General features: G+C 40.1%; 1 protein-coding gene across 3 annotated transcripts in view; it reads left to right on the top strand.

Moving 5' to 3' along the window:
• ZC3H8 (zinc finger CCCH-type containing 8) overlaps window positions 1-24,283 on the top strand; it is a 109,620-nt gene that overhangs the window by 14,021 nt on the left and 71,316 nt on the right. For all 3 annotated transcript variants that reach the window (XM_037807726.1, XM_037807724.1, XM_037807725.1), the window contains exons 3-4: window positions 21,501-21,735; window positions 22,597-22,730. In XM_037807726.1, the coding sequence (XP_037663654.1) occupies window positions 21,501-21,735; window positions 22,597-22,730 (369 nt within the window). The remainder of the gene's footprint in view (window positions 1-21,500; window positions 21,736-22,596; window positions 22,731-24,283) is intronic.

Raw genomic sequence — 24,283 nt, 5'->3', positions numbered from 1 at the left:
TTTCTCAAGATATTTTTGGCTATTTGGGGCACCTTGCCCTTCCAAATAAATTTGGTTATTTGTTTTTCTATTTCTGCAAAGCAGGTTGTTGGTATTTTAATTGGTATTGTATTGAATCTATAAATCAGTTTAGTTAGAGTTGACATCTTAATTATATTTAGTCTTCCAATCCATGAACACGGTATGCTCTTCCATTTTTTTGGGTCCTGTTCTATTTCTTTCAGCAGTTTCTTGTAGTTTTCTATGTAAAGGTCTTTTATGGCCTTGGTTAAGTTTATTCCTAAATACTTGATTCTTTGGTTGCTATTGTACATGGAATTTTTTTCTTGATTTCCTATTGGTTATTACTTGTGTATAAGAAAACTGATTTTTGCGTGTTGATCTTGTAGCCTGCCACTTTGCTGTATTCATTGATTAGAGCTAGTAACTTTGCTGTAAATTTTTCTGGATTTTCTACATAGAGGATCATATCATCTGCAAACTGAAAGTTTTACTACTTCTCCAATTTTGATGCCTTTTATTTCTTTTCTTCCCTGATTGCTCTAGTTAGAACATAAAGCACAGTGTTGAATAACAGTGGTGAGAGTGGGCATCCCTGTCTTGTTCCTGATCTTAGAGGGAAAGCTTTCAGTCTTTCCCCATTGAGTATGATGTTAGTTGTGGGGTTTTCATATATTGCCTTTATCATGTTAAGAAAATTCCCTTCTATTCCTATCCTTTGAAGTATTTTCATCAAGAAAGGATGTTGAGTTTTCTCAAATGCCTTTTTTGCGTGAATTGAGATGATCATGTGGTTTTTCCGTTTTGATTTACTGATGTGGTTTATTACATTAATTGATTTTCTTATGTTGAACCAGCCTTGTATACTTTGAATAAACCCTGCTTGAACATGGTATATAATTCTTTTAATGTGCTTCTGGATTCGGTTTGCAAGTATTTTATTGAGGATTTTTGCATCTAGGTTCATTAAAGAGATTGGTCTATAGTTTTCTTTTTTGTAGTATCTTTGTCTGACTTTGATATTAGGGTGATGTTGGCTTCATAGAATGAGTTAGGTAGCTTTTTGAGCAGGACTGGTACTAATTCTTTCTTGAATGTTTGGTAGAATTCACATGTGACGCCATCTGGTCCTGGGCTTTTATTTTTTGGGAGCTTTTTGATGACTGACTCAATCTCTTTACTTGTGATTGATTTGTTGAGGTTGTCTGTTTCTTCTTGAGTCAATGTTGGTTGGTCAGGCTTTTCTAGGAAGTTGTCCATTTTATCTAAGTTGGCTAATTTATTAGCATATAGTTGCTCATAGTATCCTCTATCTCTTTTTTTCTCCAGGGTCAGTAGTTAATCCTTTTCCCCATTTCTAATTGTGTCTATTTGTATCTGTGCTTTTTTGTTCTTGTTGTTGTTGTTGTTAGCCTAGCTAAGGGTCCATTGATTTTATTGATCCAACTTCTGGTTTTGTAGATTCTCTCTATTGTTTTCCTGTTCTAAATGTCATTAATTTCTGCTCTATCCTTTGTTATTTCTTCTGTTTGCTTTAGGATTAGTTTGCTGTTCTTTCTCTAGTTCCTCCAGGTGAGCCGTTAATTCCTCAATTTTTTTCTCTTTCTTCTATTTTAATATGGGCATTTAGTGCAATAAATTTCCCTCTCAGCACTGCCTTTGCTGCATCCCATAAGTTTTAATATGTTGTGTTTTCATTTTCATTTGCCTCAGGGATTTTAGTGATTTCTCTTGTAATGTCTTCCTTTACCCACTGATAGTGTCTAAGAGTGTGTTATTTAGCCTCCATATATTTGTGAATTTTCCAACCTTCAGCCGTTATTGATTTCCAGCTTCATTCCATTATGATCTGAGAAGGTGTTTTGTGTAATACCAATTCTTTTAAATTTGTTGAGACTTGCTTTTTGACCCAATATGTGGTCTATCCTAGAGAATGATCCATGAACACTAGAGAAAAATGTGTATCCTGCTGTTGTGCGGTGTAGTGTTCTATAAATGCCTGTCAAGTGTAGATGATTTATCGTACAATTCAGCATCTCTGTTTTCTTATTAATCCTCTGTCTAGATGTTCTTTCCATTGATGAGAGTGGTGTATTGATGTCTCCAACTATTACTGTAGAAGTATCTGCTTCTCCTCATTGTTGACAGTGTTTGCCTCATGTATTTCGGGGTACTCTGACTCTGTGCATAAATGTTTGATTGTTACGTTTTGATGAATTGTCCCTTTTATTAATATATAGTCTCCTTCTTTGTTTCTGTTAACTGTTTTACATTTTAAGTCTAATTTGTCTTATATTAGTATAGCTATTCCTGCTTTTTTCTGGTTTTTGATATATCTTTTTCCAACCTTTCACTTTGAGCCTATTTTTGTCCTTGTGTCTAAAGTGAGTTTCTTGTAGATAGCATATAGATGGGTCTTGTTTTTTAATCCATTCTTTTTATTTCGGGAGTTTAATCCATTAACATTTAGTGTTATTACTGGAAGGGCAGTATTTTCTTCTGCCTTTTTGATTTTTGGATTTTATGTCATATCTTATTTTTTTCTCTCTCTCTCTCCTTTTACTCTTTTCTGATAGTCTTAGTTTCTATACTCTTCTCCATACCTCTCTCTTCTGTCTTTTCCTGTCAGCCTGCAGCACTCCCTTTAGTATTTCTTGAAGCACGGGTTACCTATTCACAAACTCTCTCATTGTCTGTCAGTCTGAAAATACTTTTATTTCTCCCTCATTTTTGAAAGACAGTTTTGCTGGATATAGAATTCTTGGTTGGCAGTTTTTCTCTTTCTGTATCTTAATATGTCATACCACTGCCTTCTCACCTCCATGGTTTCTGCTGAGAAAAGAAGCTTCTCTTGTATGTGATGGATTGCTTTTCTCTTGCTGCTTTCAGAATTCTCTTTTTGTATTTGAAATTAGACAGTCCGATCAGTAAGTGTCTTGGAGTAGGTCTATTGGGATCTGTTCTCTTTGGGGTACTCTGCACATCATCAGTCTGTAATTTTATGTCTTTCATAAGAGTTGGGAAATTTTCAGTGATTATTTCTTCTATTATTCTTTCTGCCCCCTTTCCCTTCCCTTTTCCTTCTGGGACACCCATAACGTGTATATTCGTAAGCTTCATGTTGTCATTCAGTTGTCTAAGAACCTGCTCATATTTTTCCATACTTTCTCCTATCTTCTTTTTTGTGTAGGCTTTCAGATATTCTATCTTCTAGTTCACTTATGTTTTCTTCTACCTCTTCAAATCTTGTGTTGTAACTCTCCATTGTGTTTTTCATCTCTTCTATCGTGCCTTTCATTCGCATAAATTCTGCCATTTGTTTTTCATACTTGCGAGTTCATCCTTGTGTTCACCCAATGTCTTCTTTATATCCTTCATCTCTTTTGCCATATCTTTCCTCAGCTCATTGATTTGGTTTTTTAATTGGTTTAGGAGAGCTGTTTGATTATTAATTAGTTGTTCCAATTCCTGTATCTCACTTGAAGTGTTAGTTTGTTCCTTTGGTCCATATTTTTGTGTTGCCTAGTATGGCCCGTTATCTTCAGCTGTCTTGGCATCTGATTTTCTTGTTTAGTTTATTCTGGAGCTTGTTTTCACTCTTTACCTAGGGTTTTCTTGTTGGTTGGCTTTTTCTCTGTTCTTTGGTGTTCAGTTCAACTTGTTCTGGACCTCTACTGTAGCTTCTGTTCAGTTGTTCAGAGTTTTTCACCTCTTGTTTTTCTGGTTCTTGCCATGCCTCTATGTAACCTTTATATGGTTGAACCCAATCAGATTTTCCCAATCCAGAAAGACCCAGGTCTCAGGAGGAGGGTATGGAGTTTCCCTGAGAATAAGAATCTCAAGTTTCCAGACTGTCCTGTGAAGCCCCTAGACTCTGTGTTTTCCTAACCTCTCCAGCAGGTAGCACCCATTAGCCCGCAGCTCCCCACCAGAATAAAGAGGTGCCACAGGTGCCTTTAATTCTGTGCAGACCCTGTCCATGTCTGGGCCGTGGCTGACTCAAGCTGGTTTCTGTTTTCCAGCCCCTGGAGTCTCAGTTCTCTGAAGGAGGGCCACCACCTGAGCTGGGCCACACCCTCCCTTTTCTTTGGGAAGTTATGCCCTTCAGGGGCTTGTCTCCCCCACCAGACTCATTGCTTTGTCTCTCACAGCTATCTTAGTTCTTACTCTTGCCTGGGCCCAGAGGCCAGTTGCAAATATTTGAGCCTTTCTGTAATGAGCTATTTAGAATAGTTATTAAAAAAAAAGAAGGAAGGAAAAAAGGCCTTTCCACAGCCCCCAAGTTGTCTCAGTCCTGGTATAGACTATTTACAGATAAGCCCATTAGACTATTATCTCTTTCATCTGAATAGTTACTCTGAGTCCTGGGCTGTTGAAATGCAAAAAGCTGAAGAGTCAGAGAGCAAGAGAGGAGGAAAAAAAAAAACCAGAAAAACCTGCTTTTCAGAGCAGGGCCCCAGCTTCCCAGGTTTGCATATGGAAGTTTGTACCCATTTCTGTGTGTGCCTTTCTGTTGGAGCCCAGCCCTTCTCCAGTATTCTAAACACCCCCAACTCCAAAAGTCTCTTTTTTTCTTGCTGTTCTTGCTAGCCCTGCTTCCTCTTTGCCAGGTTGATTGTTCCCGGATTCCTTCCTGTCTGCTCTCAGCTTATCTGTGCTTGGAGCTTTTATTCAGCAGTCCAAGTTTCTTAATCAGTTCTGCAGTTGGGGCTGGGTTGAACCCCCCTCTCTGCTCCCAGCACAGATTGTTTCTTTTTCCCTTGGGGAACCAGCTCCAAGACAGTCCGCCATGCCTGTGGGGGAAGGGGTGCCAGCCCCCTGACCAGGGAAACTTACAGGTTTCACTGCAATCTCAGCCATTCCACCCATTCCAGACTGTTGTACAATATATGACTGATCACATACATCCCTGAAGTAGCTGTTCCACACAGTTCCTGGCTATCTACCAGCTGCCCCAGAGGAGTAACTAAATTCCCACCCATTTGTTTTTCAAAAATAGTGGATAAAGGTAGTTTTTCTGGCTCAGAAAACTGTCAGTCTCAGCCCTGAACTCAAAAAATTGCAGTAGAACTTTACCACTGCCAAGGCATCGAACTTCTATGTAGTTGGAAAAGTTAGAGGTTTTAGCATCTATTTTTGACAAAATTTCATGGACATGATGATGGTTCGGTACACAAGCAAGTCAAGTTCACCGTTGACACTGCTGGTTCAATTACACGATAGATTCAAATAATTTCCACAGAGTACCACTGAAGACTATTGCAATAAATGTAGCCATAGGCTTTAAACACCATACCTTTTCACAAACTTTGTACACTTGTCCAACCTAAGCCTCCACACATTTTTGCCACATTTTATCAGTTTCCTTTCCTGATTGTACTGAATTAGTGTTTTCTCAAGTTTGAAACTATGCAAGCCTGTAATTGTTACACAAGCACATCCATACAAGCTAATTTTTCTATGTCATTTTCAGATGTGGCATTGACTTCTCAAATAAGCAGGAGGGGAGGGTACTGAGTTTATTTGCAGAGTTTGACTTAGAGGGGCCATATCTGAGCAACAAGGTTTTCAGGTGGTAACTCTTAGGCATTAATTATAATTAGCTTAGTTTCGTCATGACAGAAATAAGTTTCATAAACATACCCAGTGCTTAACGCATTGGCATGGCATGGGAGGTAGAGGCTGTTATTCTGTGGATGAGACAACAAATAAGCGAGACTATCGTCGCTAAAAATAGAAAAGGGGTTAGCAAGGTTTGAAATTTATTGCAAATCTAGTCTCCCCAGAATCCAAGATGTAGCCAATTAAATAAGTGCCTATGGTGTAGCCAGTAACTGGGGCCCTTCTGTCATGGGCTCGTCTCTTTACAGCTCACCCCTCTGATCTCCATTAGAAAAGGCCTGAGCCTAATCATGTTGTGATTCAATGGGTTTGGGCTTCATCAAGTAACTTCCCACTCAATTAGGAGTATAGAGAACAGACAGTAGTTTAAAAGTAAAGAGCACTCAAGACAAGAATTCACCTTTTAACACATTTTTACTAAAGGAGCACTTAAGGTAAAAGGAACAAGTTTACAATTTAAAAATTAATTGATATTACATCACCAAGTCTGGGAGCCCCTGTTGCTCCAGATGCAGCTGGACTTGACTGAGATCAGAGAGAGCTCCCCTTTGTCTCACTTATAGAAAATTTATAGCACTTGGTTTATAACAACTTTAATTAAGTCATTCTATTTTTACATCAAATGATGCTTCATGAACACAAATGTCTTACAAAGTGAAGCATCTCATTCCATGAGTGGTTCAAGATCACGTTATCAGAGACTTAGCCTTGAATGCCTGTAAAACTCTACTGATAGTATTTTTACTAAATAAGCTATGATTTCTTAAGAGTAATGTAACATACTTTTACTTCTATAAAAATTAGAAAAGAGATTACTTGTTCCAGTTTGCCAATGTTGCCAGATTGCAAAACACCAGAAATGGATCAGCTTTTATAAAGGGGGTTTATTTGGTTACAAAGTTACAGTCTTAAGGACATAAAGCGTCCAAGGTAAGTCATCAACAACTGGGTGCCTTCACTGGAGGATGGCCGATGGTGTCCAGAAAACCTCTGTTAGCTGGGAAGGCACATGGCTGGCATCTGCTCCAGAGTTCTGATTTCAAAATGGCTTTCTCCCAGGGTGTTCTTCTCTAGCCTTCAGTTCCTCAAAAATGTCACTCCTAGTTGCTCTTGGGGAATTTTTCCTCTCAGCTTCTCTGGAGGAAAAGTTTGCTTTCAGTGGCTGTCTTCAAACTGTCTCTCATCTGCAGCTCCTCTCTCAGCTCCTGTGCATTCTTCAAAGTGTCCCTCTTGGCTGTAGCAAGCTCGCTCCTCTGTCTGAGCTTTTATAGAGCTCCAGTGAACTAATCAAGGCCCATGCTGAATGGGTGTGGCCACACCTCCATGGAAATTATCCAGTCAGAGTTATCACCTACAGTTGGGTGGGTCGTATCTCCATGGAAACACTCAAGCAAAGAATTACAATCTAATCAACACTAATGCGCCTACCCAAATGAGATTGCATTAAAGATAATGGCATTTTGGGGGACATAATACTTTCAAACTGGTACACTTATCTTTAACTTTATTGATTAGTTTAGTCATTATATCATATTGATAAGCATACATTTGATTAGGACTGTATTCAACCTTAATTTATGATTAAAGTAACAGCTGCAGCCCATCCTGTTTTCACAGAGGACCAGGTGATTATGTTACCTGTATCTAAGAAGGTTGAGAGGGCCTTTCTGCTTTCTTGAAAATATTCACAGTTCTTTTAACTGGTTAGCTTCCCCTTCAGTATAATCTTTTAATATGCGACTTCAAGAGTATGAAACATCTGTCCCAGTTATTATAGTAATCCCTTTCCACTTTTTATCATTTGGAAATTGTACTTGAGTGTTTTTAGCTAAAAGTTCTGTTAAATATGCTTCTATATCAGAAGTAATAACTGGTTCTTCACTATCAGAACAGAAAGCCTCAGGTGGTCTGTGAGAGCAGCATAGAGAGAAGGAATCAGCGTTCTCATTAGCAAATTCCTCAGTAGAGATATTATCCTGTGATATTTCTGGGGAGCCTAAATTAGTGCAGATGCAACAATTTGATAGAGGGCCTCGGTCAACCATCCTCAGTGTGGCTGAGAAAAAAGATGATGAATGGCAAGGGAGCAGGAAGAGTGGGTAAGGGTAACAAAGAGGAGTTTAAAAGGGGGCAGCATTCAGCAAGAGGGACAGAGATGGAATAGGGTACAAAGAAGGGGTGAGGGAGGAATAAAAATGCAAATGAGAGCTAATAGGGTAATAATGAAGATTATAGCTGCATCCTTGAGTTCATTCCAACCTGATGAAAATCAAATTTAATCCTGGTTCTTGTATTAGCTGTTGATATCAGATGTCTTCTACTTCGGGGTGATGTAAGCCTAGGATCACCAGTAAGTATTAATTATTCAGGCCTGGTCTTGAGTCTTGGGTTAGCTGTCTACATCAGAAGCCATCCACTCCTGGTCCTTGGTAATTTTGAGCTGTAGGTCTCCAGTAGGAATGGATTTCCAAGCAGAGCTGGGAGTTTTCTTTAAATGACAAATAGGAATCAGCATCTTCTAATGTAGCTGCACATGGGTGAACTGTAAGTACCTGATAGGGTCCTGTCCAGCAAGGTTGGAATGCAGCTTTATGGAGATGTCTTTTCCAATATATAAAGTCGCTAGGCTGAAGATTGTGGTTCTGAATATCCTTGTCTCCTGATAAAACAGTGTAAAAAGATTGTTTCACTAAGGTTTCTTTTTTTTTTTTCTTCAAGTTTTGATTAGTTCCTGATAGTAGGTTAACATATTTCCTTTTATGATGCAGGGGTCATATATTCCATAATTTAATGTCATAGTTCACTGTTATAATTTCAAATGGGGATAACTTAACATTTTGTAAAATGAGTAGATCTTAGATTTAATAACACCATAGATAAGATTTTTTGGCCATGATAGAGGGAGTCCATGAATATAGCTGAGTTTTTAATTACACCATTTGTTCTATTAAGCTTTAGGATTAGGAGTGATAGGTGCAATGAAAATGCTGCAAAATAGGTCATGTGTTTTTATTGTTTTCAGAAATTTGTCTTGTATAGTAGGTTCCTGGGTCACTATACTGTTCCAAGGGAATTCCACAATTTGGATATTTTTTTCCTAATGATACCTTTTCAACAGGAGCTGCAGTAGCTTGTCTATAAGGAAAGGCATCAGCCCAATGGCAATACATACAAATCATTATTAAAACATATTTATAGTCTTGGGCTGGGGTAATTGAATAAAGTCTAATCTTCAGATTTCAAAAGGTCCAGTACATAAAGGAAAATGTCCTTGAGAGCTATGGAAAGGTTTTCCTGGATTATGTTTGGGACAAATTAAACAATTGTGATACATTTTCATAGTATTTCAGTGGATGGTTTCCAGAAATACTGCTTTCCCCAGCTTACCATTTTATCAGGATCCCAGTGAGTTATTTTATGAATAATTTCCCAAACTGTTTTATGGTGGAAATTAGGGAGGACTGGTTTACCGCTGAGGCCCAACCACAATTTAATTGCAGGCTCATAAAAGCAGCTGGCATTTTTCCGTTTTCTGTCTGCTGGGGAAGAGTACTTCGTTGAGCCTCAAGGAGTAATTTTTTATGTTTCCAATAGAGTTATTTGGTTTAAAATTCATTATAGAAACAGGAATAGGATTAGAATTATAGCTACATTAAAAAAAAGTTTTTATTGTGAAATATATATGCAGAAAAGTGATAAATTTCAAAACACAGTTTAATAGGTAGCATATTTCAAAGTATAGTGTGGGTTACAGTTCTAAAATTTCAGTTATTTCCTTTTTACTGTTCTAATACACTAGAAACTAAAAAGAAATATCTATAATGATTCAGTAGTCATAATCGTTTGTTAAATCCTGTCTACTCCCTCTCATTTGATAATTTTCTCGGTCTTCAGGGGTATCATGTTAAAAAGGGTGTCGACATTATGGGGTAGGGGAATGCAACTGGTTGATGTTCAGGGCTTATCTGGCATAGGAACAATCTGGAGGGTTTATGTTTCTGGGAAATAATAAGTAAAACTTTTGTAGAGTCTTAGGTAGAGCCCTGGGTTTCCTGGAATACTGTTGATTGCAGCTTGGCATACTGTGGCAATTTACGATATCTGGCTGAAGCTTGCATAAGAGTAACCTCCAGAATGACCTCTCAACTCTATTTGAAATCTCATAGCCACTGAAACCTTATTTTGTTAACATTTCTTTTCCCCCTTTTGATCAAGAAGGCATTGTCAATCCCACAGTGCCAAGACCAGGCTCATCACATCACCAGGAAGATATACATCTCTGAAAGTCATGTCCCATGTAGGGGGGAGGGCAGTGAGTTTACCTGCAGAATTGTCTTAGAGAGAGAGGCTGTATCTGAGCAACAAAAGACGTTCTGTGGAGGTGTCTCTTGGGTGTGTTTATAAGTAGGCTTAGCTTCACCATTACAGAAAAATAATAGATATACAAAGCCACATATAAAAGAAAACCCAAAACACCTCATTTCCCTTATTCCCCCCAATTATTTACCCCTGGTAGTGGTGTGGTACTAGTAAGGTATTGCTGTTAAATATAGTCCATAGCACACAATAATATTTCTCATATACCACCCTATTATTGACTCTTTGTACAAACGTCATACATTTAAAGTAGTTCATGCAAGAACTTACTTGTGTTTGTAGTATTAATCGGTGCGATATATGACTTTAGACAACCCCTTTCAATCATATTCACCTTCAATAGTCATTACTTATAATCCCAATAATGAACTACCATCACCTCTATGCCCAAACATTTAAGATGAACCTCATTAACAAATCTATGCATATTAGTAACTGCTTCCCCTTCTCTAGCTTCTATGTCTAGGTTCTCTATATTCTACATTTTAAGACTCTGAGTTTACATTTTCTAGGTGGTTCATATTAGAGAAATTATACAATATCCATCCTTCTGTGTCTGGCTTATTTCACTTGGCATTATGTCTTCATGTTTCATCCATGTTTTCACATGTTTCAGGACCTCATTCCTTCCTATTGCTGAATAATTTTCCATATATTACATGATATGTATATACCACATTTGTTTAATCACTCCTCTGTTGATGGACCCTTGGGTTGTTTCTGTCTTTTGGCAATTGGGAATAATGCTGTTACAAACAACAGTGTGCAAATGTCTGTTCATGTCCTTGCTTTCAGATCTTCTGGGTTTATACTGAGTAGTGGAATTGTCAGGTCATAGGGCAACTTGATAAATAGTTTTCTGAGAACCTGCCAAACTGTCTTCCACAGCGGCTATACCATTTTACAGTCCCACCAGCACTGAATAACAGTTCCATTTTTCCCATGTCCTTTCCAACATTTGTGATTTCCTGATGGTTTAATAGCAGCCATTCTTATAGTTGTGAGATATCTCAGTGTGGTTTTGATATGCATTTCCCTAATAGCTAATGAAGATGAACATCTTTTCATGTGTTTTTTTTTCTTTTTATTCAATTTTATTGAGATATGTTCACATACCCTACAGTCATCCAAAGTGTATAATCAGTTGTTCACAGTATCATCATACAGTTGTCCATTAATCACCACTTTTCATGTGTTTTTTAGCCATTTGTATTTCCTCTTGGGAAAAATGTCTATTCTTATCTTTTGCCCATTTTATAAATGGGTTGTTTGTCCTTTTGTGTTGAGTTGTAGTATTTCTTTGTATATATTTGATATCAAACCTTTATCAGATTTATGGTTCCCAAATATTTCCTCCCATTGAATTGGCTGCCTCTTCACCTTTCTGACAAAGTCCTTTGAGGCACAGGAGCATTTGATTTTGTGATGTTTCCATTTATCTATTTTTTTCTTTCATTGCTTGTGCTTTGGGTGTAAGGTCTGGGAAGTAACCTATTACTAGGTCTTGGAGAGGTTTCCATATATTTTCTTCTATGAGTTTTATGTTACTGGCTGTAATATTTAGGTCTTTTATCCACTTTGAGTTAATTTATGAATAGGGTGTGAGGTAGGGGTCCTCTTTCATTCCTTTGGATATGGATATTCAGTTCTCCCATCCCCATTTGTTGAAGAGACTGTTCTATCCCAGTTCAGTGGATTTGGGGGCCTTGTCAAAAATCAATTGATTATAGATCTAGGTGTCAATTTATGAACTCTCAATTCAATTCCATTGATCAGTATGTCTAACTTTGTGCCAGTACCATGCTGTTTTGTCCACGGTGGCTTTATAATAAGCTTTAAAGTCAGGAAGTGTAATGCCACTTTATTTTTCCTTTTTAGGATGTTGTTGGCTGTTTGAGGCCCTTTCCCTTCCAAATAAATTTGATAAGTAGCTTTTCCAAGTCTGTATAGTAGGTTGTTGGAATTTTGATTGGAGTTGTGTTCAATCTGGTTAGACATGACATCTTAACAACATTTAGCCTTTCTATCCATGAACACAGAATATCTTTCCACCTCTTTAGGTCTTCTTTGGTTTCTTTTAGCAAAGTTTTGTAGTTATCTGTGTACAGGTCCTTTATATCCATGGTTATGTTTATTCCTAGATACTTGATTCTTTTAGTTGCTATTGTGAATGTAATTTTTTTCTTAATTGCCTCCTTTACTGATTTTTGTGCATTAATCTTGTATCCCACCACTTTGCTGAATTTATTAGCTCGTGTAGCTTTGTTGTAGATTTCTTGGGATTTTCCAAATATAGTATCCTGTTGTCGGCAAATAATGTAAGTTTTACTTCTTCCTTTCCAATTTTGATGCCATTTATTTCTTTTTCTTCCCTAATTGCTCTGTTAGAACTTGTAGCACAGTGTTGAATAATAGTGGTGACAGTGGGCATCCTTGTCTCATTCCCAATCTTAAGGGGAAGGCTTTCAGTCTCTGATTGTTGAGTACTATGCTGGCTGTAGGTTTTTCATATATGCCCTTTATCATATTGAGGAAGTCTCCTTCAATTCCTACCTTTTGAAGTGTTTTTATCTAAAAGGGTTGCTGAATTTTGTCTAATGCTTTTCAGCATTTATTCAGATGATCATTTGATTTTTCCCTTTTGATTTGTTAATGTGTTATATTACATTGATTGATTTTCTTATGTTGAACCATAAGCCTGCCTGGAATAAACACCACTTCATCATGGTGTATAATTCTTTTAATGTGCTTTTAGATTTGATTAGCAAGTATTTTGTTGAGAACTTTTGCATCTATATTCATTAGGGAGATTGGCCTGTAGTTTCCTTTCTTGTAGTATCTTTGGTTTTGGTATTAGAGTGATGTTAGCTTCATAAAATTAGGTAGTGTTCCTTTTTCTTCAAACTTTTGGAAGCGTTTCAGCAGGAATGGTGTTAGTTTTTATTGGGATGTTTTGTAAAATTCCCCAGTGAAGCCATCTGCTCCTGGACTTTTCTTTGTAGGAAAGTTTTTGATGACTGCATCTCTTGCCTTGTGATTGGTTTGTTGAGGTCTTCTGTTTCTTCTTGATCCATTATAAGTTGATGATGTGTTTGCAGGAAGTTGCCCATTTACTCTAAATTATCTAGATTTTTGGTGTACAGTTGTTCTTAGTATCCTCTTAGACTTTTTATTTAATTTCCCTGGGATCCATGGTAATGACCCCCCTCTCATATCTGATATTGTTTATTTGGGTCTTCTCTCTTTTTGACTTTGTCAGTTTCGGTAAGGGTTTGTCAATTTTGTTGATTTTCTCAAAGACCCAACTTTTACTTTTATTGATTTTCTTGTTATTTTGTTCTTCAGTTCATTTATTTTTGCTTTCATCTTTGTTATTTCTTTTCTTCTACTTGCATTAGGGTTAGTTTGCTGTTCTTTTTCTAGCTTCTTCAGTTGTTCAGTTACATTTTAGGTTTTAGCTCTTTCTTCCTCTTTAATATATGTGTTTAGAGCTATAAATTTCCCTCTCAGCACCGCCTTTGCCACATCCCATAGGTTTTGATATGTTGTATTCTTGTTTGCATTCGTCTCCCGACATTTACCCATTTCTCCTGTGATTTCTTTGACCCACTGATTGTTTAAGAGTGTGTTATTTAACCTCCATATATTTGTGAACATTCTGGTTTTTTGGTGATTTTTGATTTCCAGCTTCAATCCATTATGGTCAGAGAAAGTATTTTGAATTCTTTTAATCTTTTAAAATTTATTTGGACCTGTTTTGTGCCCCAGCATATGATCTATCCTGGAGAACGTTCTATGAGCACTAGAGAAGAATTAATGTCCTGGTCATTTGGGATGCAATGATCTATATATGTCTATTAGGTCTAATTCGTTTATCAGATTTTTTAGATTTCCTATTTCCTTATTGGTTTTCTCTCTGGTTGTACTAGCTATTGAAGAGAGTGGTGTATTGAAATCTCCCACTGTTACTGTAGACGTGTCTATTGCTCCCTTCAGTTTTGCCAAAGCTTGCCTCATGTACTTTGGCACCTCCTGATTGGGTACCTAAATATTTATGATTATTATTTCTTTCTTGGTAACTTGTCCCTTTTATTAATATATAATGTCCTTCCTTGTCTCTTATGACATCTTTGCATTTGAAGTCTATTTTGTCTCATAGTATAGCTGCTCCTGCTTTCTTTCGGTTACAGCTTGCCTGGAATATTTCTTTTCCATCCTTTCACATTCAATTTATTTGTATCCTTGGTTCTAAGATTAGTCTATTGTAAACAGCATATCGATGGATCATACTTTTAATCCATTCTGCCAGTCTGTATTTTTTAATTGGGGAGTTTTATCCTTTCACATTTAAAGTTATTACTGTAAAGGCAGTATTGAGCCATCCATCTTATCCTTTGGTTTTTATTTGTCATCTATTTTTCCCTTTCTCTCTTTTTATTCTTTAAGTTACCCTTACTAGTACTCTTTAGTTCTGTGCCCTTCTCTGACCTCTCTCTCCTTTTTTTTTTTTTTCCTCACCCAGTAGAGGTCCCTTTAGTATTTCCTGCAGGTCTCTTGTTAACAAATTCTCTAAGCATTTGTTTGTCTGTGAAAGTTTTAAACTCTCCCTCACTGTTGAAGGACAGCTTTGCTGGATAAAGAATTCTTGGCTGGCAATTTTTCTCTTTCAGAATCCTAAATATGTCAAACCACTGCCTTCTTACCTCCATGATGCCTGTTGATTGCAAATCATGGCTTCTTTGATGTGCATATTTATGTCTTTTATAAGGGTTGGGAAGTTTTCCCCAATTATCTCCTCAAATAACCTTCCAAGTCTTTTTAGTCTTCTCCTTCTGGGACACCAGTGTCATGGTTCATCTCTTACAGCTCTAACCTGTGATCTCCATTAGAAAAGGCTTGAGCCTTATCAGGTTGAGATTCAGTCTGTTTGAGCTTCATCAAGTAACCTCCCACTCAAATAAGAGTATAGGAACAGACAGTAGTTCAAAAGTAAAGAGCACTCAAGACAGGAATTCACCTTTAACACATTTTTACTAAAGGAGCACTTAAGGTAAAAGGAACAAGTTTACAATGTAAAAATAAATTGATGCATTACCAAGCCTGGGAGCCCCCACTCCTCCAGACACAGCTGGACATGAGATCAGAGAGCTCCCCCTTGTTTCAGTTATAGAAAATTTATAGCATCTTGATTTAGAATATATTCAATCAAATGGTATTCTACTTTTACACTTGAACCAGGAGTAGTACATGATGTGTCGTGGACCACAGGTAGTAAATCAAAGGATGGTGTCCACAGTGTTACCAGAGACTTAGCCTTGAATGTCTGCAAAATTCTACTGAAAATATTTCTATTAATTAAGCTATTACTTCTGTAAGAGCAATATAACATACTTTTTACTCATATAAAAACTAAAAATTAGAAGAGATTACTATTACTTACCTCTAACTTATTAATATAATTTTCTTATTTCGTTCCATAATTAGTTTGGCCATATATCATGTTGATAAGCATACATTTGATTAAAACTGTATTTAGCCTTGTTACATTACTTAATTACTTACTGAAGTATTAGCTTCAGCCCTGTTCCAGTTTGCTAATGCTGCCGTTACACAAAATACCAAAATGGATTGGCTTTTCTCTCATTCTTTTTAAAGGTGTGATTTAATTGACCTTACAGATTTACTAAATTATTAAGTTCTACTGTGGTTCAGTTAATTGTTTACATTTTAGAGTGGTGCTTAGTTCTTCTGAAAGCCTTTTTTCTAAAGTAGAATTTAATGGTGTAGAGGTTTCGGGGTTAATATAGGCAAGACCTGAGAATTGTTTAAAAGTTTGTTTTTGAACCTGTTAGGATATTTATATATTGGCTCCTCTAATTTGGGGGGAAACTTCATATATGACCGTATGAGGTTCCTTAGCTAGCTTAAATGCTTCAGTTTTGTCGGTAGCTCTTCCTTTTGAAAAGTCTTTTAAGGGATTTTCCAATAAGCTTTGTCTATCCAGATTTTGGCATGACCTTCCCCAGCAGTCATGTGACTTAATTGGGAAAGGTCTGAGCATCCAGCCTCTTAAGTCTGAATGATAAGATTGAATTCTTTTGCAAAACCTATTGGGTTTTCTGTAGGATTTGGGAAACCTTATCACTATGGAAGGGGAGTTCCGCTAAGCTGGGACGTGCAGGAAGAGGACAGGAGGGGTTTAAGGAGGGTTAGAACAGTCAGCATCAGGAGTTCTAGATAATTTTTCAAGCTTGATAATGCACTTACTTAGTATTTGTTTCTTGGAGGGGAGGGGGCAATTTTAGAATTAGTTATACCTTTGGAAGCTCCCAGCTACCAGTTAAAACAAGCTTCTCAATCAGGCGCTGCGTTTTAGAGCCTCTATTTTCTGGTTGAGTGTACCAATATACCCATTTAGGCATATCAAAATATCCCCATTGAGACCACTAGAATTCAAGATTTTCTCTTATGTGCCAGATCCAGTGGGATATGAATTCACCTGAGGCCAGTCTGGATTTCTTGTACATGAAACCGGCTTCTGAGCTGGATGGTTGTGCACCCTTAAGAGTTCCTGGATGATGGGAACCCATTCTTTTAGTGGGTTCTGATGGGGAGTAGCCCTAAAGCCTAAGCCAGAGGGGAACTGTCTGGGTTTGGTACCAGTGTGACATTTCACAGTGGACCTTTCACAGGATACTTGTCTTACCTGCCCGACCTGTGACCAGGTGTCCCTAGGTGCACGGACATTGTCTCGAGGGTGGCAGGCGGCCCTGTGTCAGTCTGTCCCATCCATGACCGCCTGACCCTTTCACAGGAGTCTTGGTCTTCAGAAGCTGAGGCTTCTTCTCAAAAGGGGGCAGGCGCTCTAGTAGCATTAAATGCCCGTCCCATGCCCACCAGAGCAATTATTTGATTATTATTAATTAATAATTGAATAATTGTTCAAGAGGTGCCCCTCCATTCAAAAGAGCTCATTATAAAACTGGGAATTTTTAAAGTCCTATTTGAGTGCTACCAGATAAGGAAATTTTCTTTGTATACCAAAAAAGGGCATACTGAAAAGGACATTGGCCAGAAGCCGAAACCCGAAGAGCATAAATTCAAATACACATGTTACCAGCCCAGATCAAAAGAACCGAAGTTCACAATGCCTTTTTCCATCAGTCACCCAAAGAAAGGTTAAACCGCGGCCGACGGTCGGGAGGTTCAGAGCCGAGAGAGCCCTGATGAGAGCCTGGGGCCGATGGAGAGACGGCTGAGCTCCAGGGGCTGTTGCTCATAGCCGGTGCTGAGCCAGTGGCAGCTGCCAGGCGCCCCGTAGCCCACTTCTGTCACCTGTGATGTCCACTGAGGACCCAGGTAGGCTGCAGGGCAACAAAGGCATTTATTTGGGGTCTTATAATTGCAGTTTGGGGAGCAAAGATTCAGGTAGTCACCCCAAATTGTGTCCCATATTGGTGCTTCCAGGCAAAGGTTTTTAAAGAAAAATATTACACCAGTTTTTGGTTGGTGGGTATTCGGGTTACTCTAGTTGTCTTTCAGGTTAGTTAACTGAGTTCTTTTTCTTGTGTTTGTTTATGGTGTTGGGATGTCCTTGGGGTTTTGAGGAACATCCTTGTTTGAGGCTTTGCGCTCTGTGGTGTCCGTGATCTCTGGCTGAAACCCGCCTAAGGGTCCCCTCCAGAGTGACCTCCCGACTCCAGTGTAAATCTCTCTGCCACAGGAACCCTGTGTAATTTCTTTTACCATGAGCTGTTACAAACATTGGTCACGGGCTGGGTTTGGTCCTTGGGTCATAGTTTGCTGACCCCTGCTCTAGATTGTTGTCACATCTTTTAAGTTCCATCCTTATCCCTTCATTTAAAGCCTTTGGAATGTCCCAGGAATGGTCCTCCTCATTGATGGTATGTAATGCTTTAATCTCTGCTGGGCCATGGCTTTCTGTTTCTTTGTAGGTTTTAATACCTTGGATGTTTTGATAATTGAGTGTAGATTCTGAGGCATCTCTTTCTTAAGCTTATATCCAGCTAGTGTCATGACAAGAGCTTTCCTTGAATACGTGGAGTTAACAAAAAAAAAAGGGGGGGGGGGGAAGAAAACACCTTTCCTGTCTTTGCAGATTGCCCTGTAAGTGCTCAGAGGGCTTATCGGTGCACTGAGTTTGGAGAACAGCTTCAGGCTGAAGCGTAGGCGGCTCCCTGATCCTTTCTGCACGTGTTCTTGTTTGGGGACATCCCTAGGAGTTCCCCCATCCTGAATGTCCCCTCTTTCTGGGAAACATCTTCCTCGTGGTCCTGGGCACTGTGCTGTGTCCTACGGCTGCAGTCCCTCTCTCCAGGCAGCAGGACTGGACCTTCCACAGGCAGGGGACCTTCTGGGATGGTGATTCCCCTGGTCACCATCAGACAGAAGGGCCACCCACACGTACATGCCCTGGTGTGTGCACGAGGGTCCTCTGCTGCCTCCAGAACCGGGGCCAGGGTCCTCACTGAGCCAGCCAGGGTGCCCCCAGACCTACTTCCTGAAGATGCCTTGTTCTTGACTCACTGTTAGTCCTGTTTCTGCAGCCCTCTTCCCTGCAGCCCTGAGAGAGGGGTTTCTGCCAGTTCTTGCTGGTTGCTCAGAGCTTCCATGGGGTGCAGCCCCGAGCTGTCCTTTCTGCTCTCTTGACCCCTGGAGAAAGGCTTGGGGAGGTGGTGGGTGTCCTCTGTGGTGCCAGGTGGGCTGTGTCTGAGCGGGAAGGCCGAGCGGGCGGTCAGCGTGTGGTGGGCTGTGCGGATGGGTCGGTTTCCCTGCAGCAGTTCCAGCCTCCCCTGGGCTCCTTCTCAAAAGGATGTTTTCGGTATATAGGATGTGTTAGATTACAGCGGAAACTGATTTTGTTGAAGTACAGTTATCAATTACAAAACAAATGTGGTAACCGTAATTTGTTTTTATTACTTAACTAAAGAAGATCTGTTGGTGGGTCTAATTCTTATTTTGAAGTAGGAATGAACAAAAAGATCACTTTGAAATCTGTAACTATCATGTCACTTGAAGATACCTGATTTTTATTAGTAATGGTTTGCTGATAACACTGTAGTTCGTTGCCTGTGTTCAAAATGGAAGCAAATGCTAAGAGTCAGTTCAGGTGTTGGTGATGCTAAATGTTGACGTTCCCTGCATTCTCTGCACTCTGCTGCATTCTCGTCAGGCCGTGGGGGCCTCTGGACAGCAGGCTGCTGTGGGGTGGGTGGACAGGTGGCTTGCGGGTCACCCCCAGGGCCAGAGCCAGGAGGACTTCGGGTCTGAGTCCGTGCATGAGAAGCCACCGCTTTTGTCGGTGCTTTATTCATTTGCCCGTGTTTTACTCTTTGCCCATGCCAAATTCCTGGTTGGCTGTGTTCGGTGAAGGGTGGGGCAGAGAGAAATTACTGTAGCTATGTCTGTCCTCATTTATAGCCCCGTTTGTCAAACTCCAACCTAAGCCCAAGCTCCAGAGCATGACTTCCTTTTTGTTTGCCAAAAATTTGCCAAGAATTTATTGAATCCTCTTAGTTACTGATGGATGCACTTTGTGCCCCCACACCATTATGGAATTATTAATTTTTACATTCCTGAACTTTTATTTCTGTCACAAGTTTAATAAACCACTCTGAATCAAAAGCAAGAACGTTTTTTATTTTAAAAACACTATTTAGACTCCTCTACAGAAGGGACAACAGGTTGCAATATCTTGTTTGCACTTCCTAAATTCTACAAAGGGCAGACATCAGAATGGTGGGTTTACAGCTAGCTTGTGATTCCAGTGCTCTCTGGAAAGTACTGAGCCAGTGGCTTTGCTGTCTGCTGCGCAGTAAAAGCAAGGCGGTCGGTGCCTTGTTTTGCCGAGACACCGCGCGTCCTCGCTCAGCATCGTGGGCCTCTGTGTTGTGTCCAGCAGGGCTCTCAGGCGCTTGTTTGGAACACGGTAATGCATGGAACAGAATCTCCTTCTTACATGCCACTAAGCTACACTTCATGGGAGCTGCTGCACGTTGAGCCTTGTTTTTATTCCCCCTATTGCCACTAAATAAAATTAAGGGCTAAAACCAAGGTAAATATGATCTATCACAGGGATTGGCAAACTTTTTCTTAAAGGGCCAGATGCTGTTTTTCTCCTTGTGGACCATGTGGTCCTCATCATAACTAATCACCTGGAGGTGACAGGTAAAAAATGGGCGTGACGGTGTGCCAGTGGGTCTTGATTTGCAGAAACAAGAGGCAGGCCTAAGTTTGCCAACCCCTGATGTGTCAGTCCAGAAGTGACATTTGCAAGTTTGCTCTATGGTGTTAGTTGGGAAGAGGACTTGAGGACTTGGAGACATGGAATAGTGGTGTGAAGATGATTGGATTGGTTTGTGTTCTTGTCTGGTGTAATGAAGATGCACATTGAAGCCACTGTCAGATTAAAATCTTCCTCAGCTTTTTTGGATTCTTCAAGTAGGGAGTAAGTTCATTTTTAGGCTTATTTTCAATTCTCTGTTAGTACAACTCCTAGCTTTGAGGTTCCTGTCAGAGGTGAACCATTAAATTGGAGCGCAGTATGTTTTACAGCAACAGCGACTCTTTCTGTTGTCGTGTATGATTGCTTCCTTGGTCAGTTACTGTGCAGAAGTGGAGACGAGACCAGGACTGGGCACAGCCGAGCGGCCGTTCGTGCCTCTGATGCCCCGTGGTGAGCCAGCTCGTACAGACACGTGTTTTGGTGGAACCATAATCTGCACGCAGGTTGTAGTTACCCAGCTTGATGCATCATCCCAGCATGGGCACACCCAAGTGGCCAGTGCTTGGAAGCTTATACAGAAATGGCTGTAAGGCACCTGCCATGGTCAGTGTGCCCTCCTCCAGGGCTGCCCCTTACCGGGGTCTCTTGCAGGCGCCTGGCTCCCAGCAGTCACCTTGGGGCAGCTACAGCAGTTAGGAAGCTGCATTTGAAACTGAAGTGACCTTGATTACAAGGGACAGGGCGGGTCCTTTTTCTCTCACATCACTACCTCCTCCTCTGCCACCACTGCTGAGAGGTGTTTGTGATGCATCTTAAGTATAAGTGGATTTTCAGTTGGGCCATTTGTTTTACTCGCTCTTTTATGAAACGATGAGTCATTGAATTAAACTATTTAAAAGTAAAGTAGATGCAAAGAGAAATAAAATGTGAGAATTATAGTCCCCATATATCAAATTATTAAAACTTGGAAGGTTAGACTTTTACTTCAGTAAAGTGCATACAATGTACAAATTCAGAGTTTCCCTAAAATTGTCCTTAAGGATGAATATGTCATGCTGATTTTTGATGTTTTTTTTTTCCCCAGATACTTAAGAGTAGAGAAAATAGCGTATGAACCCCCATATGCACCCTCAGCTTCAACAGTGATCAGTTCTTGGCCAATCTTGTTTCTTCTCTACAACCATCTGCTCTCCCTTCCCTCTTTCTTTTGAATCATGCTGGTTTTTCATAAGTTGAAATTTTAATTTTTATTTAGTTTAGGCACTCGAGAAACTCTGCAACATTAAGGAAGAGTTTGCTCCACAGAAAGTCAAGAAGTAGGGACTATGACATATACAGCGATGATGATCTCTGCAGTCGGGAATCAGAGGATACTTTTGCTGAGGAACTTAAGCAGTATATACAAGCTAAAGAAATGGCAAATACTACTCAGCCCTTACCGCTTCCTGAAGGATCTGTGAAGAAAGAGGGGGTGAGAAACACACAGCAGGGTGAGTGTCCCACCGCTGCATTCTTTACAGTCCTTCTGGAGAAGCTGTCAGAGTTGTCCATGTGGGCCAGGGGGCTTTCCTGCGCGGTGTCTCCTAATAACGTCACCGTTTTTACGGAGCGTGATCCCGAGTGCGTGCTTGCCCAGCATGGCACCCCACCTGAGAGCTGGCCATGGGGTGTACAGACGCCCACCCTACAGGAGGCGCCGCAGAGGCCAGGCCCACTGCTAATGGGAGGTGCAGGTCAGCAAATGCCCATGCGTTCACTGTCCTTTAGAGGGGGTTGATCTCATTAACGTCAGGAGACCATAACTCAGGAGTATATTCTAGTGGCAACTGAAATCACATTTGTAAATGAAATTCTTAATCCCCTCATTTTACTACTTTTTCCCCTCACATAACATATTTCTGCCATTCAACTAATGGGTCTGTAGCTGAACATAATCTATATAAAATGTTTCTCAATGGAAAATCTGTCGGTAGTATGAAGTCACCTTAAATGTTGGAAGCACACCGTTACAGAGCTGCGGCAGTTCCTGCTGGGGTCCCTCAGCTTAGAAATCCTGCTCCAAACACTCGAAAGGAACCATGGCAGCAAGATTGGCTCCACTAATTTTTTGTGATTTTTTTGCCTGACAGTAACGTAAACATTTTAAAAAAGAATGAATTGGGAATCCAGATTGTCTGATGAGATTTCCTTCTGGTCTCTTAATCCCAGCGCTGCCAGAAAGACAAGTCAACATCTTCCCAGTGCTCACTCATTGGGCTGGGAAAACTTCCTGGATTATAGGACATTATTCTTAAGAGTAAACTGCTGTTGTATTTTTATATCATTTGAAAAATTGTCTTTCTTCTTTTTAGCTGGTAAACAAAAGAGTAAAAATCATAAAGCTGCTCACAAAAATGGTAAACAGAAGAAAACGAAGCGAAAATGGTCTGGCACTGGAAACAAAGGATCAAGTGCTCTCCCAAGGAAAACCGGCTTAGGGAACCAGGTAGAAGAACATGCCTGTGGGAGGCCACCTACACACGGTTTGATTTTATCTCATGACTCAGTGGCAGGCCATGCAGTGCTGGGGGCAGAGGGGGCGTCCCCCAGAATTGAAGTTACTCGCTGGCAGAGCGCCTCCGAGCCTCGGCGGGCTCCCGGCGGCCGTCTGTCTGCGGCACTCCGCTGCCTCCTCTCCCTTGCTGGCCGCCAGCTGCCCTGGAGGCCCGATGCGTGCTCCTGAGCCCTCCCGTTGTGAGCATCACACTGTCCGTGACTGGGGAAAACGGGAAGCAGAGTAGATGAAAAACTATGAGGACTTCCAGAGGCCACAGAGGCTCACGGAGCTTGCTGTAGCAGACCCTGGTCTGTTAGCTCCTGTCTCCTCTGGAAATAGGGAGTGAGTTTCCAAGCGTGGGCCTTACCAGACCCCTCCCCACCCCCCTGGCATTTTGATTTTGCTTTGCGTACGCTCCCCTTCCAGGTCAGCAGGTGTAATCAGAGCAGGACAGGACACCGTGGACCGCTGGCTGCTTCAGGGTCCTCCAAAGTTCCCATTAGGCTTGGTCACACTGGACAAAGGCCTAGAAGTAACAAATATTACAGATGGAAACAAATCTATATAAAGACTAGCCCCACTTCCAGATTTTACAGAAAGGCACCTGAAGCCCTAGGGTTGTAGCTATACAGGGACACAGGGCCGAGCCAGGGACAGGACATGGTTTCGTGACACGCCCCGCCCCCAGCCAGGGCTCCCTTTCATTTCGTTTACACGGACTCAAATAACTTTAGCCAAAGCTGATAACTGTTCCAAAGGAGGAGCAGATTCTGAAGGCTAAATGTACGTTGGAATTTAATAACATAATCAAATGAAACTGAAGATTTACACTAACTCATATTTAAAAGACATAATTTTGATGACGGGAAGTGAAAATTTGATATTTCTGAGAAGCAGATCACATAAATGGTTGTTCATTTGGCTCCCTTCTTTGCACATACTGCATTCCTAAAGCTGTATTTTAAAAATGGGTATGTAAGCGGTCAGCTGGACTATAAGTTAACTCATTGAAAGTGGTTTATATTTCTGGAAGGCTAAAATATATGACAGACTCCAATTATACTTTTGTATTTATACCTTAATTACCATCTTTGAGGTTATATTTCTAGTCTTGTGTGTTCGTTTTGAGGTGGTCAACTGTAGACTCAGCTCATACCCAATGAATATTGCATTGAAGCTAGAGATTTCATGGCTTTTGGGTCATTTATGATTTTCAGCTTTATCTGCATTGCAAAAGTCCTGCAAACTTTGCTTTTTATCACAAGTGGTAGCACTTAGATTATAAATTTTTCATTCATTTTTGCAAAACGAAGGGCAAAGTATAATAAAATATTCAGACTGCACAAACAATTGTTGAATGGTGGAATGCTGTTGAAATGAACATTTTTCAACTGATGTACAAAAGTTTAACTCTTATATACTAAGACCAATTTAGAGGAGTCACTTTTTAATGTTTTAAAGGTGGTTTACAATGATTTTATACAACAGAATAAAATATTTAT

Source organism: Choloepus didactylus, chromosome 17 (assembly GCF_015220235.1).
Source record: "Choloepus didactylus isolate mChoDid1 chromosome 17, mChoDid1.pri, whole genome shotgun sequence".
Classification (NCBI taxonomy): Eukaryota; Metazoa; Chordata; class Mammalia; order Pilosa; family Megalonychidae; genus Choloepus; species Choloepus didactylus.
Note: the sequence above shows the minus strand (reverse complement) of the source record. Positions and strands in the feature narration are given on the sequence as shown.